Source organism: Triticum dicoccoides, chromosome 2A (genome assembly GCF_002162155.2).
Source record: "Triticum dicoccoides isolate Atlit2015 ecotype Zavitan chromosome 2A, WEW_v2.0, whole genome shotgun sequence".
NCBI classification, from domain to species: domain Eukaryota; kingdom Viridiplantae; phylum Streptophyta; class Magnoliopsida; order Poales; family Poaceae; genus Triticum; species Triticum dicoccoides.
The window spans coordinates 41,744,850-41,763,615 of record NC_041382.1 but is presented as its reverse complement, the minus strand read 5'-3'; the positions used below and the strand labels follow the sequence as shown (position 1 = coordinate 41,763,615).

Sequence of the window (18,766 nt, the reverse complement as noted above, 5' to 3'; positions counted from 1 at the left end):
ACTGAATCTAGTAAACCCTTTGGGTATTGGTCACATGGTGATGTGAACTATGGGTGTTAATCACATGATGATGTGAACTATCAAAGTTAATCACATGGTGATGTGATCTAGATTATTGACTCTAGTGCAAGTGGGAGACTGAAGGAAATATGCCCTAGAGGCAATAATAAAGTTATTATTTATTTCCTTATTTCATGATAAATGTTTATTATTCATGCTATAATTGTATTAACCGGAAACATAATACATGTGTGAATACATAGACAAACAGAGTGTCACTAGTATGCCTCTACTTGACTAGCTCGTTAATCAAAGATGGTTATGTTTCCTAACCATAGACAAAGAGTTGTTATTTGATTAACAGGATCGCATCATTAGGTGAATGATCTGATTGACATGACCCATTCCATTAGCTTAGCACCCGATCGTTTAGTATGTTGCTATTGCTTTCTTCATGACTTATACATGTTCCTATGACTATGAGATTATGCAACTCCCGTTTGCCGGAGGAACACTTTGTGTGCTACCAAACGTCACAACGTAAATGGGTGATTATAAAGGAGCTCTACAGGTGTCTCCAAAGGTAAATGTTGGGTTGGCATATTTCGAGATTAGGATTTGTCACTCCGATTGTCGGAGAGGTATCTCTGGGCCCTCTCGGTAATGCACATCACTTAAGCCTTGCAAGCATTGCAACTAATGAGTTAGTTGCGAGATGATGTATTACGGAACGAGTAAAGAGACTTGCCGGTAACGAGATTGAACTAGGTATTGGATACCGACGATCAAATCCCGGGCAAGTAACATACCGATGACAAAGGGAACAACGTATGTTGTTATGCGGTCTGACCGATAAAGATCTTCGTAGAATATGTAGGAGCCAATATGGGCATCCAGGTCCCGCTATTGGTTATTGACCGGAGACGTGTCTCGGTCATGTCTACATTGTTCTCGAACCCATAGGGTCCGCACGCTTAAGGTTACGATGACAGTTATATTATGAGTTTATGCATTTTGATGTACCGAAGGTTGTTCGGAGTCCCGGATGTGATCACGGACATGACGAGGAGTCTCGAAATGGTCGAGACATAAAGATTGATATATTGGAAGCCTATGTTTGGATATCGGAAGTGTTCCGGGTGAAATCGGGATTTTACCGGAGTACCGGGAGGTTACCGGAACCCCCCGGGAGCTATATGGGCCTTAATGGGCCATAGTGGAAAAAGAGGAGAGGCTGCAAGGGCTTGGGCCGTGCGCCCCTCCCCCCTAGTCCGAATAGGACAAGGAGAGAGGGGGCCGGCGCCCTCTTCCTTCTCTCTCTCTCTCTCTCTTTTCCACCTTATGAATCCTATTCCAACAAGGATTGGGGGAGAAGTCCTACTCCCGGAGGGAGTAGGACTCCTCCTGGCGCGCCATATGTGGCCGGCCGGCCTCCCCCTCTTGGTCCTTTATATACGAAGGCAGGGGCACCCCAGAGAGACACAAGTTGATCCACGTGATCTATTCCTTAGTCGTGTGCGGCGCCCCCAACCACCATAGTCCTCGATAATACTGTAGCGGAGTTTAGGCGAAGCCGTGCTGCTGTAGTGCATCAAGATCGTCACCACGCCGTCGTGCTGACGGAACTCTTCCCCGACACTTTGCTGGATCGGAGTCCGGGGATCGTCATCGAGCTGAACGTGTGCTAGAACTCGGAGGTGTCGTAGTTTCGGTGCTTGATCGGTCGAATCGTGAAGACGTACGACTACATCAACCAAACGCTTCCGTTGTCGATCTACTAGGTATGTAGATCATACTCCCCCTCTCGTTGCTATGCATCACCATGATCTTGCGTGTGCGTAGAAAATTTTTGAAATTACTACGTTCCCCAACAGTTTGGTCATGTCATTCTTCTTCTTGTTCTTGGAGTCGGGCATGTAACCAACCCCTTCCTTGGCCACGACTTCCTTTTGACTACTCAAAAGGTCGTTGAGGTTCTTTTCACCTTGTATGCACGACACAAGGCCTTTCTCGAGCTGCTCCTTCAACTTAGCATTTTCCTGAACAAGATGTATATGCTCACAACACGGGTTAGTAGCATTTGCATTGTTAATTAAAACCATATGAGGAAATGTGGCTTTCTCCTTAGTTAGCTTTACTTGGAGTTGATCATGAGACTCCTTGAGACTAGCGTGAATACCCTTCAAGGCCTTGTGGGCCTTGTCAAGTATATCAAACTCCTCTTTGAGTCTAGCAAGATCAACCCCAAGTTTGGCCTTCTCGGAATTTAGCACACGAGAAACAACAAGAACATGATCATAATCGTTCTTTAACTTAGCATGATCAACGTTGTGTGACTCCTCAAGAGCCAAACGAAGACCACGCTCTTCCTCAAGAGCATTGGAAAGATCCAAAATCTCATCGGCATAGTCACGACTATGCCCTTCCATCTTAGTGATGGTATCTTCGTGAGCCTCGATCATGTCATTGGCTTCACCAAGTTGTTCCTAGAGAGCAACAAAGTGCTTCTTGGATTTACCCTTAAGTTTGCCCATAAAGGCCTCAAACTCATTTGCCTCCACATTAGCTCCCTCATGTTCATCAATGCTATCCGTCGAAGAAGGATGATTAATGATAGTAGTTTTGATGTTGGGGGTTACCTTGTTGGTGGCTTTAGTCATGAGGCACTTGGCGGTGATGCTCTCATTGGGTGAGTCGAAGAGAGACACCCGTGGAGTCGTCGCAATGGCAACGGAGGCCATGGCAACCGACTCATCACTTTCATCATCCTCATTGTACTCTTCTTGTACCACCAATGCCCGGGGAGGCGTCTTCTTGGTGAATTTGCTTTTGTTGGGGAACGACTTGGCCTTGCCCTTTCGTATGAGCTTGCCACCATTGTCTTCCCTCTTCTCATACGGGCATTCCGCAACAAAATGACTCACGTTGCCGCAATTGTAGCAAGTCCTTACACGTTGCTTACCCCTCGTGCCACTTGAGTTGTTTTTGCTAAAGTTTGGCCTCGAGTTTTTCTTGCTCCAAAATTGCCTTGAAGCAAGTGCCATGTGTTCATGATATGCATACTTTGTATCTTCGGGGTTTCTCTCCTCTTCTTCCTCGTCTTCTTCTTCAACGGTGAGCTTGGCCTTCAATGCAAGGTTAGGCCTCTTTGCCCTTTGAGAACGAAGCACCGCATTGTCGGCGGTCTTGTCCAAAATGTTCATGGCCACAAACTCATCCAACACTTCGCTTGAGGTCAAAGTGTGGAAGTCCGGTCTTTAACGAATGACGGAGGACATGTCCTTGTGATAGGGCATCATTGCCTTGAGGAATTTGCGCTTGATCCAATTGTCATCCGTGTCCTTGCTCCCGTGATCTCGTAGTGAGACCGTGAGTTTGGTTACTCTCCGATAAAGCTCACGAGGTTCTTCATCTTCTTTCATTGCAAACTCATCAGCCTCATCTTGTACCACTTCATAGTTGGAGTGTTGAATGCTTGCGCTTCCCCAGTAGAGAGAGACAACACAATGCCATGCATCTTTGGCCAAGGCGAAGGGACGAAGATGAGGTAGGTCTTCGGGTGGAATTGCATCTTGGATGATGAAGAGAGCATTCTCATTGAATTGATTGTCCGCGGCTTCTCGAGGAGTGAAGTTGCTTGAATCATGCGGATAGAAACCTTCTTCAATGATTCTCCAAAGGTTAGTGTTCACATGATTTAAATGACATTTAAAGCAGTAAACCCAAGAATCAAAGTCCTCATTTTTCACAATCTTAGGGGGAGGACCGGCATGATTCAAATGAGTAGAAGGAACCGGTCCACCATAAACAAGTGGTGGTTCCACATGAGCAAAGATGTCGGTGCCATTTTTACCACTAGAAGACGGAGCCTTTTCACTACTAGCTTCCCCCTTGTCGGGGATAACATCCGTCACCTTGTCGGTGGGATCACCCACTTTCAACGGTGCGGTGGAAAGTTTAAGCCCCTCAAGAAATTTAGTAAACATGCTTTCAACCTCGGTCGTCATGGAGGTGTTCAATGTCTCTAAGGCCACATTGAACTCCTCACAAGAGACCGAGGTTCCCCCATCGCCCGTAGACGAGATCGGATTCACACCGGAGTGTTCCTCCGCACCGTCTACGGTATCAACCATACTCTTTGGACGGTAAAGTCCTTAATAAAGAGACGAGGCTCTGATATCAATTGAAAGGATCGATATGGTTGACTAGAGGGGGGTGAATAGGCAACTACCAATTTTTAACTTTTCTTTATCAAATTAAACTTTGCATCAAAGTAGGTTGTCTAGATGTGCAACTAGGTGAGCAACCTATATGATGCAATACCAACAAGCAAACAAGCAAGCAAGAGAAGTAACACTAAAGAGCTTGCACAAGTAAAGGTAAGAGATAACTAAGAGTGGATCCGGTGAAGACGAGGATGTGTTACCGAAGTTCCTTCCCTTTGAGGGGAAGTACGTCTCCGTTAGAGCGGTGTGGAGGCACGATGCTCCCCAAGAAGCCACTAGGGCCACCGTATTCTCCTCACACCCTCACACAATGCGAGATGCCGTGATTCCACTATTGGTGCCCTTGAAGGCGGCGACCGAACCTTTACAAACAAGGTTGGGGCAATCTCCACAACTTAATCGGAGGCTCCCAACAAAACCACGAAGCTTCACCACAAAGGACTATGGCTCCGTGGTGACCTCAACCGTCTAGGGTGCTCAAACACCCAAGAGTAACAAGATCCGCTAGGGATGAGTGGGGGAATCGAAAATCCCTTGGTGGAAGTGTAGATCGGGGCCTTCTCAACCACTCCCGAGCAAATCAACAAGTTTGATTGGCTAGAGAGATAGATCGGGCAAAAATGGAGCTTGGAGCATTTAATGGACCTTGAGAAATAAATGGAGCTTGAGGGGGAAGAGGTAAGTCAAAGAGAAGAAGGGGACCCCCTTTTATAGTGGGGGCAACAATCCAACCGTTTCCCCCCACCAACCAGCCCCGCACAGGGCGGTACTACCGCAAGAGAGGGCGGTACTACTGCTAGGTCAGCGGTACTGCGGCACCAGCCAGCGGCACTGCCGCGCAGAGAAGACAAGGAGGGAATAGGACCCAACGCGGTACTACCGCGGTGGTAGGGACGGTACTACCGCTCCTGAAACGATACTACCGCCTCTACAACTGCAACTAGTGCCGCAAAACCCGACACGAGAAAAAGAGCCCTCGAGTCGAGGCGGTAGGAGCCAGACAGCCCAGCGGTACTACGGCAGCGGGGTCACGGGCGGTACTACCGCTATGGAGCGGAACTACCGCTTGTGACCCTTCGGCCGTACTACCACTGGTAGTGCGGTACTACCGCTGGGACACAGAAGAGAGAGAGAGAGGATCTCTCCAAAGATGCTGAGGACGAGGCGGTGGTGCCAGGCACCCCAGCGGTACTACTGCTGTGGAGTCAAGGGCGGTACTACCGCTGTGGAGCGGTACTGTCGCTTGTGGCTCCTCAGCGGTACTACGGCTGGGTTGCGCGGTACTACCGCTGGGACCCAGACAGGACAAAGGAAAGTGGAGAGATCTCTTCGGTGAACGAAAAAGCTCGGAGGGAGAGAAGCTGATGTGTACGTGTTGATTCCACCCATGCAATACCCCAGCGGACCCCCTCTTGATAGAACGGTGCCCTCTACGCAACTAGTCCACCGAGAGAGAAACGAAAGAGCTACACCGTCTTGAAAGACACCCCGAAGGGAAGAAAACGTCTCGTGCCAGGGGTGAATCTGTGAACTATTCAAAGCACATGATTAGTCCGCAAACATGTTGTCATCAATCACCAAAACTACCTTGAGAGAGATATGCCGTAACAGACATTCACCATGAAGTTGAAAGGTGGAGGAGTACCACTAGCCTACCTTCCATTTAGATGAAATCTCTGCAAGAAATTGATGGCATTGTGAGATCCAAGCAACCCAAAGTAGCACCTAATCCAGAAAACTTTGGAGGCAACCGCTCCCAAAATAATTGTTGGTTCATGAAAATGCCCGGTGAATTGGTCGTCCAAGCCGCAACGCGTTGTAGATAAAACACCAACCACCTTACATACAACAACACTGCACACCACCTCACCACACAACTCACAAGACAAGATACAGAAAAAGATACAAGGTGCCAAGCAACAACAACACAACTTCAGGCAACACATAGCAAACTACAATTCGAAAGGAACACTGCTTGGGGTCATTGGAGCCATCGTTGGTGATCGAGCAACCAACGGATTACCGAAGAACGACGAACTACGGACTCCAAGGAGGCGCCTTCACGAACGGCACAACATAGGAGCTAGTATGAATATTAGCATAGCATCCCCCAACAGTGAGAATCTCACTTCTTTTGAAAGTTTATTTTTAGTCGTGGCATCATCTCAAACATATATAAAAACAACTTCAAGCTAGCAACCGTGTCCAAATCACAATCAAGACAAATCACGGTGTGAAAAATTGAGAGTTTTTTTTTTTTGCGGCAGTGATAAAATACCTAGTATCACCTATCATGGCTGTTGATTTTTGTTCAAAAATTGTTACTGTATTATTATCTTTTTTGTCGTGTTTTTATTCATACTAGCTAGCATGAAAACGAGAGAAAAAGCGACCGATCGATGGACGATGTAACCTCGCTTGTTGCCTTGCGTTTGCCGTGTGGGGTGACGTACCCGATTCGGTGCTTTGCATGATCTGATCGAACTTGCTAGACGAACGTGCGCACATATAGGCGAGTCACTGACGCTAGCTGCGCACAAAGCGGCGAGAGCTCAGCTCACTCACTCACTCAGCTCCAATGGACTACTCCACCTCCCTCCTCCGCCTCACCTTCCTCGCCCTCGGCGCCGCCTTGGTCCTCATCGTCGCCCGCTCCGCCTTCCGCCTGCCGCTCGCCATCGACGCCCCGGCCGCCTCCTTCCTGCACGGCGCCGGCGGCTGCACCCGGTTCTCGCCGTGGGCCTGCCGCTCACCACGAACCGAGAAGAGCCCGCCACGTCGCCCCTCGCACGAGTCCGACGTGCCGCGCCACCCGCTCGACCCGCTCACGGTGACGGAGATCAGCCGCGCGCGCGACCTCCTCCGCGCGCACCAGCCGTTCGCGTCGGCGCCGTCGGCCCTGGCCGTGCACGCGCTCGCGCTCGACGAGCCCGACAAGCCCGCCGTCCGGCGCTGGCGGAAGGGCGCCCACGCGCTCCCGCCGCGCCGTGCCGTCGCGGTCGTCCGCTTCCAGGGGGAGTCCCACGTGCTCGCCGTCGACCTCGCGGCCGGCAAGGTCGCCCCTCTGCCCGTGCCGGCCTCGGGCTACCCGACGATGACCATGGACGAGCAGAACTCCCTCTGCGCGGCGCCGTTCGGCGACCCGGCGTTCAACGCCACCATCCGGCGCCGCGGCGTGCGCCTGGACGACGTCGCGTGCCTGCCCATCTCCCCCGGCTGGTACGGCCCCGCCGAGGACGGCGGCCGCCGGCTCATCAAGAGCCAGTGCTACTCCACCGAGGGCACCGCCAACTTCTACATGCGCCCCATCGAAGGCCTCACCGTGCTCGTCGACATGGACACCGGGAAGGTGGTCCACATCTCCGACCGCGGCGCCGGCATCCCCATCCCGGCCGCCAAGAACACCGACTACCGCGGCGCCGCCAACGACGACGACGACGGCACCGATAGATTCGGGTACCAGACGGTGCGGGCGCCGTCGATGGAGCCAGCGCCGGAGGGCCCAGGATTCCAGATTGAGGACGGGCACACGGTGCGGTGGGCCGGGTGGGAGTTCCACCTCAAGGCGGACGCGCGCGCCGGGCTGGTCGTGTCCGGCGCGACGGTGCAGGACCCGGCCACCGGGGCGCGGAGGGAGGTGATGTACAAGGGCATGGCGTCGGAGCTGTTCGTGCCCTACATGGACCCGACGGAGGCGTGGTACTTCAAGACGTACATGGACGCCGGCGAGTACGGGTTCGGCCTGCAGGCCATGCCGCTGGTGCCGCTCAACGACTGCCCGCGGCACGCGCGGTACATGGACGGCGTCTTCGTCGCCGCCGACGGCCGGCCGTACGTGCGGGAGAACATGATCTGCGTCTTCGAGCGGTACGCCGGCGACATCGCGTGGCGGCACTCCGAGAGCCCCATCACCGGCATGGACGTAAGCTCCACTCCCCTCCCGCACACCCACACCTACCCTCCTCCCTGCTACGTAGTAAGTGTACGTCGCTTGTTTTGTTTCACCGCGCTACTGTACTTCGCGCCAAAGCTACGAATCATGTGCGAGACAATATTTATTTTTTGAACCACACAAGTCATATGCTAAACCTGCACAATACTAAAATATAAAAGCTGATGTGGCTCAAGTTTTGGCAACTAGTTATGGAGAATCTTTGATTTCGTATACACACACTCACTCAACAACAACCTTGTCAATTCTCGCCCAAAAAAAATAGGACCTCGACAATTTCGCACGCATCTCAAAGTCGCAAACAGGGGGCGTGTACTTTTTTGTACGTATTATATTTTAAAGGAAACTAGTAGAAGGCCCGTGCGTTACCACGGACTTTTAAATATTTTTACCGTGTGCATATATAAACATAATGCATATCAAGTTTTACGTGTAAACATAATTGAAATCCATATCACGCAAAATATTCTTCGATACAAAATATAATTCGATAATGTATACATAGAAAGACACGCGATGCACAAAATAAAGAAAGTGGTACAGAAACATAGTACTCTTTATTGTGCACTATATTACACAAGGTAGATAGCACCCTACATGGCTTTTATGCTTAAGACCAATCATCTTACGAAGCATTTCCATTGTTATTAACCATTAATTAAAGACAACAGATGGAGCATTTTGTTACCTTTAAACAAATATTCCAAGATGCTGCAACCAGAACCTTAATACATTATGGAATTTCCTAACAAATATTACATAGACCCAAATATACAGCACAACATCCAATAAAAAATCATTATAACACACCATCTAACTTAAAAGTCTGGCATATGAAAATTTAGACCTCCGATAGAAAACACTGAATTTCAGCAGGAAATATCAAATACATGCTTCCCTGTCCGATGTATAAATATGTGTAATTCTCAGTTGATGCACTTCTGAAATCTTCTAACTCACATAACACCATAATTACAGTGATTGTGCAACATATTTTTTAGAAAGCATGCATAAGCCTTTGAGTATAAACACAACTTTTGGTAGGGAGTCAATAACACCCCTAGGTAGCCAAGCCTTTGAGTATAAACAAAAATGATTTCTCAAGCTTTCTTTTGCTTCATGGAGCTGTAATTATTGCTAACAGAAACAAAATAGAAATCACATGATAAAAAAGAAACAACGCAATAGGAGAAAATGAGGCATACTACGTGGCCATGTCGCTGACCTGGCCATCACAACCTCCGAGACCAAGGGGCGAGGAGGTGGCGGCATCAGCTCCAATGAACCTATGACACCAAAATGATTATGTTTGCCGTCCTCGATCGTCGGCATCATCGACTTAGTGGTCGGTCCCCTTGTATCTTCTTCCCCATGGATCGGGATTGATTCGACATAGGATCAGAACAACAAACAAAATCAAAAGTCACAAAGAATTATAGCCTAGTAATGCTCAGTCAGCCAAATTAAGAAATATCGGTAACACATGCATATCTATTAATGATATTAGTGAACAATGCAAAAAGCAAAGGATTCCATTTGTCGCAATTAGTACACACGACAACTACTTCATAAGTTCATATGACCAATCAGTTAGACCACATGGTTAAATTCATCCATAGATGAACAATAGATGAACAACTAACAAAAGTCGAGAAGGATCCTTACAAAAACAATGATTGGTCAGGAATTTGGAAGGAGGGAGGGTCTATTATTAACGCTAGTGAAGGCGCATGTCATGCCAACTCTACAAAGTTAATTCCATTTACAAAAATCACATCGGAAAAGTATTGTGCATTCATGTTCTAGTCTTAATATCCCTTAGGTAATCTTATTTTCAGCTGAACGATGATCATGTCAAGCTAAACGAAGAGGACGCCGACAGGGCCACATTGTTCCCTGCCCACCACCGCCCACTTCCACATGCCACCATCCATGTTCACCGCTTGGATGCCGGCCCCAGCTCTCAAGGCCCTAGAACCGGTGCGCCCACGGGTCGCCGCGTTGGGTATGTACCCGCCGCCACCGCGTTGGACCTTCTCGTCCTACAATGCAATAGCCATTGCCTTAGTTGTTTACATCAGACATCTGAAATGAAACAAAAGTCAAATGCTACTAATTAGACGTAATACATCAAAATGTCAAACAGAGTCAACACTTTAATTATGCTTCATAGGATAAGAATCAAACATACATAGTTAAACCAAATACTTAACAAAGTGTCAACAACATTTCACAGATTTTTTTCAGAATTTTTGAAGCACTAACCTGGCTTGGCTCAATGTCAATGTGGTTCAGCATATCAATGCATAGATGTAGGAATCATCCTTGTACTCTGCACAAACAAGGGAAAAACATGAGCTTTCATGTTTCCGTGTATTATAGTTGAGCAGAAGCGATACATGGACAGTAGTATGAATGTACAACAGTGGGAAAGTTGAGGTTCCCTGGGCTGAATATCGATGAAAGGTGCCTCCCATTTGCCCTTGTAGTCCAGGTTCCTAATTATCTGATTACACAAATATCCCATGTCAGAAGTTGCAATGCCAATGCTGAAGGAAATATGCCCTAGAGGCAATAATAAAGTTATTATTTATTTCCTTATATCATGATAAATATTTATTATTCATGCTAGAATTGTATTAACCGGAAACATAATACATGTGTGAATACATGGACAAACAGAGTGTCACTAGTATGCCTCTACTTGACTAGCTCGTTAATCAAAGATGGTTATGTTTCCTAACCATGAACAATGAGTTTTTATTTGATTAACGAGGTCACATCATTAGTAGAATGATCTGATTGACATGACCCATTCCATTAGCTTAGCACCCGATCGTTTAGTATGTTGCTATTGCTTTCTTCATGACTTATACATGTTCCTATGACTATGAGATTATGCAACTCCCGTTTGCCGGAGGAACACTTTGGGTGCTACCAAACGTCACAACGTAACTGGGTGATTATAAAGGAGTACTACAGGTGTCTCCAATGGTCGATGTTGGGTTGGCGTATTTCGAGATTAGGATTTGTCACTCCGATTGTCGGAGAGGTATCTCTGGGCCCTCTCGGTAATACACATCACATAAGCCTTGCAAGCATTACAACTAATATGTTAGTTGTGAGATGATGTATTACGGAACGAGTAAAGAGACTTGCCAGTAACGAGATTGAACTAGGTATTGGATACCGACGATCGAATCTCGGGCAAGTAACATACCGATGACAAAGGGAACAACGTATGTTGTTATGCGGTCTGACCGATAAAGATCTTCGTAGAATATGTAGGAGCCAATATGGGCATCCAGGTCCCGCTATTGGTTATTGACCGGAGACGTGTCTCGGTCATGTCTACATTGTTCTCGAACCCGTAAGGTCCGCACGCTTAAGGTTACGATGACAGTTATATTATGAGTTTATGCATTTTTATGTACCGAAGGTTGTTCGGAGTCCCGGATGTGATCACGGACATGACGAGGAGTCTCGAAATGGTCGAGACGTAAAGATTGATATATTGGAAGCCTATATTTGGATATCGGAAGTGTTCCGGGTGAAATCGGGATTTTACCGGAATACCGGGAGGGTTACCGGAACCCCCCGGGAACCATATGGGCTATCATGGGCCTTAGTGGAAAGGAGAAAGGGGCAGCCCAAGGGGGCTGCGCGCCTCCCCCCTTCCCCTAGTCCTATTAGGACTAGGAGAGGTGGCCGGCCACCCCTCTCCTTCTTTCCCCCTTGGGAATCCTAGTTGGAATAGGATTGGGGGGGGGGGAGTCCTACTCCCGGTAGGAGTAGGACTCCTCCTGCGCCTCTCCCTCTTGGCCGGCGCCCCCTCCCCCCTTGGCTCCTTTATATACGGAGGCAGGGGCACCTCTAAACACACAAGTTGACACAAGTTGATCCACGTGATCTATTCCTTAGCCGTGTGCGGTGCCCCATGCCACCATATTCCTCGATAATACTGTAGCGGAGTTTAGACGAAGCCCTGCTGCTGTAGTTCATCAAGATCGTCACCACGCCGTCGTGCTGACGAAACTCTTCCCCGACACTTTGCTGGATTGGAGTCCGGGGATCGTCATCGAGCTGAACGTGTGCTCGAACTCGGAGGTGCCGTAGTTTCGGTGCTTGATCGGTTGGATCGAGAAGACGTACGACTACTTCCTCTATGTTGTGTCATCGCTTCCGCAGTCGGTCTGTGTTGGGTACGTAGACAATACTCTCCCCTCGTTGCTATGCATCACATGATCTTGCATGTGCGTAGAATTTTTTTTGAAATTACTACGAAACCCAACAGTGGTATCAGAGCCTAGGTTTTTGATGTTGATGTTATATGCACGAGTAGAACACAAGTGAGTTGTGGACGATACAAGTCATACTGCCTACCAGCATGTCATATTTTGGTTCGGCGGTATTGTTGGACGAGACGACCCAGACCAACCTTACGCGTACGCTTACGCGACACCGGTTCCCTCGACGTGCTTTGCACAGAGATGGCTTGCGGGCGACTGTCTCTCCAACTTTAGTTGAACCAAATATGGCTACGCCCGGTCCTTGCGAAGGTTAAAACGGAGTCTATTTGACAAACTATCGTTGTGGTTTTGATGCGTAGGTGAGATTGGTTCTTACTTAAGCCCGTAGCAGCCACGTAAAACAAGCAACAACAAAGTAGAGGACGTCTAACTTGTTTTTGCAGGGCATGTTGTGATGTGATATGGTCAAAACATGATGCTGAATTTTATTGTATGAGATGATCATGTTTTGTAACCGAGTTATCGGCAACCGGCAGGAGCCATATGGTTATCGCTTTATTATATGCAATGCAATTGCGATGTAATGCTTTACTTTATTACTAAACGGTAGTGATAGTCGTGGAAGCATAAGATTGGCGAGATGACAACGATGCTACGATGGAGATCAAGGTGTCGCGCCGGTGACGATGGTGATCATGACGGTGCTTCGGAGATGGAGATCACAAGCACAAGATGATGATGGCCATATCATATCACTTATATTGATTGCATGTGATGTTTATCCTTTTATGCATCTTATCTTGCTTTGATTGATGGTAGCATTATAAGATGATCTCTCACTAAATTATCAAGAAGTGTTCTCCCTGAGTATGCACCGTTGCCAAAGTTCGTCGTGCCCAGACACCACGTGATGATCGGGTGTGATAAGCTCTACGTCCATCTACAACGGGTACAAGCCAGTTTTGCACACGCAGAATACTCAGGTTAAACTTGACGAGCCTAGCATATGCAGATATGGCCTTGGAACACGGAGACCGAAAGGTCGAGCGTGAATCATATAGTAGATATGATCAACATAATGATGTTCACCGATGAAACTACTCCATCTCACGTGATGATCGGACATGGTTTAGTTGATTTGGATCACGTGATCACTTAGAGGATTAGAGGGATGTCTATCTAAGTGGGAGTTCTTAAGTTATATGATTAAATTGAACTTAAATTTATCATGAACTTAGTCCTGGTAGTATTTTGCAAATCATGTTGTAGATCAATAGCTCGCGTTGTTGCTTCCCTGTGTTTATTTTGATATGTTCCTAGAGAAAATTGTGTTGAAAAATGTTAGTAGCAATGTTGCGGATTTGATCCGTGATCTAAGGTTAAATCCTCATTGCTGCACAGAAGAATTATGTCCTTAATGCACCGCTAGGTGACGGACCTATTGCAGGAGCAAATGCAGACGTTATGAACGTTTGGCTAGCTCAATAAGATGAATACTTGATAGTTTAAGTGCACCATGCTTAACGGCTTAGAATCGGGACTTCAAAGACGTTTTGAATGTCATGGACCATATGAGATGTTCCAGGAGTTGAAGCTAATATTTCAAGCAAATACCCGAGTTGAGAAATATGAAGTCTCCAACAAGTTCTATAGCTAAAAGATGGAGGAGAATCGCTCAACTAGTGAGCATGTGCTCAGATTGTCTGAGTACTACAATCGCTTGAATCAAGTGGGAGTTAATCTTCCAGATAAGATAGTGATTGACAGAATTCTCTAGTCACCATCACCAAGTTAGTAGAACTTCGTGATGAACTATGACATGCAAGGGATAACGGAAACGATTCCCAAGCTCTTCGTAATGCGGAAATTGACGAAGGTAGAAATCGAGAAAAACATCAAGTGTTGATGGTAGACAAGACCACTAGTTTCAAGAAAAGGGGCAGAAGGAAGAAGGGGAACTTCAAGAAGAACAGCAAGCAAGTTGCTGCTCAAGTGAAGAAGCCCAAGTCTGATCCTAAGCCTGAGACTAAGTGTTTCTACTGCAAAGGGACTGGTCACTGGAAGCGGATCTACCCCAAGTGATTGGCGGATAAGAAGGATGGCAAAGTGAACATAAGTATATTTGATATACATGTTATTGATGTGTACTTTACTAGTGTTTATCGCAAACCCTCAGTATTTGATACTAGTTCAGTTGCTAAGATTAGTAACTCGAAACGGGAGTTGCAGAATAAACAGAGACTAGTTAAGGGTGAAGTGACGATGTGTGTTGGAAGTGGTTCCAAGATTGATATGATCATCATCACACACTCCCTATACTTTCGGGATTAGTGTTGAACCTAAATAAGTGTTATTTGGTGTTTGCGTTGAGCATGAATATGATTTGATCATGTTTATTGTAATACGATTATTCATTTAAGTAAGAGAATAAATTGTTGTTCCGTTTACATGAATAGAACCTTATATGGTTACACACCCAATGAAAATAGTTTGTTGGATCTCGATCGTAGTGATACACATAATCATAATATTGAAACCAAAAGATGCAAAGTTAATAATGATAAGTGCAACTTGTTTGTAGCACTGCCGTTTAGGTCATATTGGTGTAAAGCGCATGAAGAAACTCCATACTGATGGAATTTTGGAATCACTTGATTATGAATCACTTGATGCTTGCGAACTGTGCCTTTTGGGCAAGATGACTAAAACTCCGTTCTCCGGAACAATGGAACGAGCTACTGACTTATTGGAAATAATACATACCGATGTATGCGATCCAATGAGTGCTGATGCTCGTGGCAAGCATCGTTGTTTTCTGACCTTCACAAGATGATTTGAGCAGATATGGGTATATCTACTTGATGAAACATAAGTCTGAAATAGTTGAAAGGTTCAAAGAATTTCAGAGTGAAGTGGAAAAATCATCGTAACAAGAAAATAAAGTTTCTGCGATCTGATCGCGGAGACAAATATTTGAGTTACGAGTTTGGTCTTTAATTAAAACAATGTGGAATAGTTTCACAGCTCACGCCACCTGGAACACCACATCGTTATGGTGTGTCCGAACGTCGTAACCGCACTTTATTTGATATGGTGCGATCTATGATATCTCTTTACCACTATCGTTTTGGGGTTATGCATTAGAGACAGCTGCATTCACGTTTTAAAATAGGGCACCATCTAAATCCGTTGAGACAACACTGTATGAACTATGGTTTAGCAGTAAACCTAAGTTGTTGTTTCTTAAAGTTTGGGGCTGCGATGCTTATGTGAAAAAGTTTCATCCTGATAAGCTCGAACCCAAATCGGAGAAGTGCGGCTTCATAGAATACCCAAAGGAAATTGTTGGGTACACCTTCTATCACAGATCCGAAGGCAAGACATTCGTTGCTTAAATGGATCCTTTCCAGAGAAGGAGTTTCTCTCGAAAGAAGTGAGTGGGAGGAGAGTAGAACTTGATGAGGTAATTGTACCTTCTCCCTTATTGGAAAGTAGTTCATCACAGAAATTAGTTCCAGTGATTCCTACACCAATAAGTGAGGAAGTTAATGATGATGATCATCAAACTTCAGATCAAGTTACTACCAAACCTCGTAGGTCTTCCAGAGTAAGATCCGCACCAGAGTGGTACGGTAATCATGTTCTGGAAGTCATGTTACTAGACCATGATGAACCTACGAACTATGAGGAAGCAATGATGAGCCCAGATTCCACGAAATGGCTTGAGGCCATGAAATCTGAGATATGATCCATGTATGAGAACAAAGTGTAGACTTTGATTGACTTGCCCGATGATCGGTGAGTCATTAAGAATAAATGGATCTTCAAGAGGAAGACGGACGTTGATAGTAGTGTTACTATCTACAAAGCTAGACTTGTCGAAAAAGGTTTTTGACAAATTTCAAGGTGTTGAATACGATGAGATTTTCTTACTCGTATCGATGCTTAAAAGTCTGTCCGAATCATATTAGCAATTGCCGCATTTTATGATTATGAAATTTGGCAGATGGATGTCAAAACTGCATTCCTGAATGGATTTCTGGAAGAAGAGTTGTATATGATGCAACCGGAAGGTTTTGTCGATCCAAAGGGAGCTAACAAAGTGTGCAAGCTCCAGCAATCCATTTATGGACTGGTGCAAGAATCTCGGAGTTGGAATATACGCTTTGATAAGTTGATCAAAGCATATAGTTTTTGTACAGACTTACGGTGAAGCCTGTATTTACAAGAAAGTGAGTGGGAGCACTACAACATTTCTGATAAGTATATGTGAATGACATATTGTTGATCAGAAATAATGTAGAATTATTCTGCAAAGCATGAAAGGATACTTGAATAAAAGTTTTTCAAAGAAAGACCTTGGTGAAGCTGCTTACACATTGAGCATCAAGATCTATATAGATAGATGAAGACGCTTGATAAGATTTTTCAATGAATACATACCTTGATAAATTTTTGAAATAGTTCAAAATGGAACAGTCAAAGAAGGAGTTCTTGCCTGTGTTGCAAGGTGTGAAGTTGAGTAAGACTCAAAGCCCGACCACGGCAGAAATAGAAAGAGAATGAAAGTCATTCCCTATGCCTCAGTCATAGGTTCTATAAAGTATGCCATGCTGTATACCAGATCTATTGTATGCCATACCACTGAGTTTGGCAAGTGAGTACAATAGTGATCTAGGAGTAGATCACTGGAGAGCGGTCAAATTGTCCTTAGTGGAATAAGGATATGTTTCTCGATTATGGAAAAAGGTTCGTCGTAAAGGGTTACGCCGATGCAAGTTTGACACTAATCTAGATGACTCTAAGTCTCGATCTAGATACATATTGAAAGTGGGAGCAATTAGCTAGAGTAGCTCCATACAGAGCATTGTTGACATAGAAATTTGCAAAATACATGAGGATCTGAATGTGGCAGACCCGTTGACTAAGATTCTCTCACAAGCAAAACATGATCACACCTTAGTACTCCTTGGGTGTTAATCACATAGCGATGTGAACTAGATTACTGAATCTAGTAAACCCTTTGGGTGTTGGTCACATAGCGATGTGAACTCTGGGTGTTAATCACATGGTGATGTGAACTATTGCTGTTAAATCACATGGCGATGTGAACTAGATTATTGACTCTAGTGCAAGTGGGAGACTGAAGGAAATATGCCCTAGAGGCAATAATAAAGTTATTATTTATTTCCTTATATCATGATAAATATTTATTATTCATGCTAGAATTGTATTAACCGGAAACATAATACATGTGTGAATACATGGACAAACAGAGTGTCACTAGTATGCCTCTACTTGACTAGCTCGTTAATCAAAGATGGTTATGTTTCCTAACCATGAACAATGAGTTGTTATTTGATTAACGAGGTCACATCATTAGTAGAATGATCTGATTGACATGACCCATTCCATTAGCTTAGCACCCGATCGTTTAGTATGTTGCTATTGCTTTCTTCATGACTTATACATGTTCCTATGACTATGAGATTATGCAACTCCCGTTTGCCGGAGGAACACTTTGGGTGCTACCAAACGTCACAACGTAACTGGGTGATTATAAAGGAGTACTACAGGTGTCTCCAATGGTCGATGTTGGGTTGGCGTATTTCGAGATTAGGATTTGTCACTCCGATTGTCGGAGAGGTATCTCTGGGCCCTCTCGGTAATACACATCACATAAGCCTTGCAAGCATTACAACTAATATGTTAGTTGTGAGATGATGTATTACGGAACGAGTAAAGAGACTTGCCAGTAACGAGATTGAACTAGGTATTGGATACCGACGATCGAATCTCGGGCAAGTAACATACCGATGACAAAGGGAACAACGTATGTTGTTATGCGGTCTGACCGATAAAGATCTTCGTAGAATATGTAGGAGCCAATATGGGCATCCAGGTCCCGCTATTGGTTATTGACCGGAGACGTGTCTCGGTCATGTATACATTGTTCTCGAACCCGTAAGGTCCGCACGCTTAAGGTTACGATGACAGTTATATTATGAGTTTATGCATTTTTATGTACCGAAGGTTGTTCGGAGTCCCGGATGTGATCACAGACATGACGAGGAGTCTCGAAATGGTCGAGACGTAAAGATTGATATATTGGAAGCCTATATTTGGATATCGGAAGTGTTCCGGGTGAAATCGGGATTTTACCGGAATACCGGGAGGGTTACCGGAACCCCCCGGGAACCATATGGGCTATCATGGGCCTTAGTGGAAAGGAGAAAGGGGCAGCCCAAGGGGGCTGCGCGCCTCCCCCCTTTCCCTAGTCCTATTAGGACTAGGAGAGGTGGCCGGCCACCCCTCTCCCTCTTTCCCCCTTGGGAATC

General features: G+C 45.9%; 1 protein-coding gene across 1 annotated transcript in view; it reads left to right on the top strand.

Moving 5' to 3' along the window:
* Positions 1–6,774: 6,774 nt before the first annotated feature.
* Positions 6,775–18,766, top strand: part of LOC119353081 (primary amine oxidase-like) — a 21,838-nt gene continuing 9,846 nt past the window's right edge. The window contains exon 1 of the mRNA XM_037619660.1: positions 6,775–8,148. Coding sequence (XP_037475557.1) covers positions 6,805–8,148 — 1,344 coding nt within the window. The 5' untranslated portion in view covers positions 6,775–6,804. The remainder of the gene's footprint in view (positions 8,149–18,766) is intronic.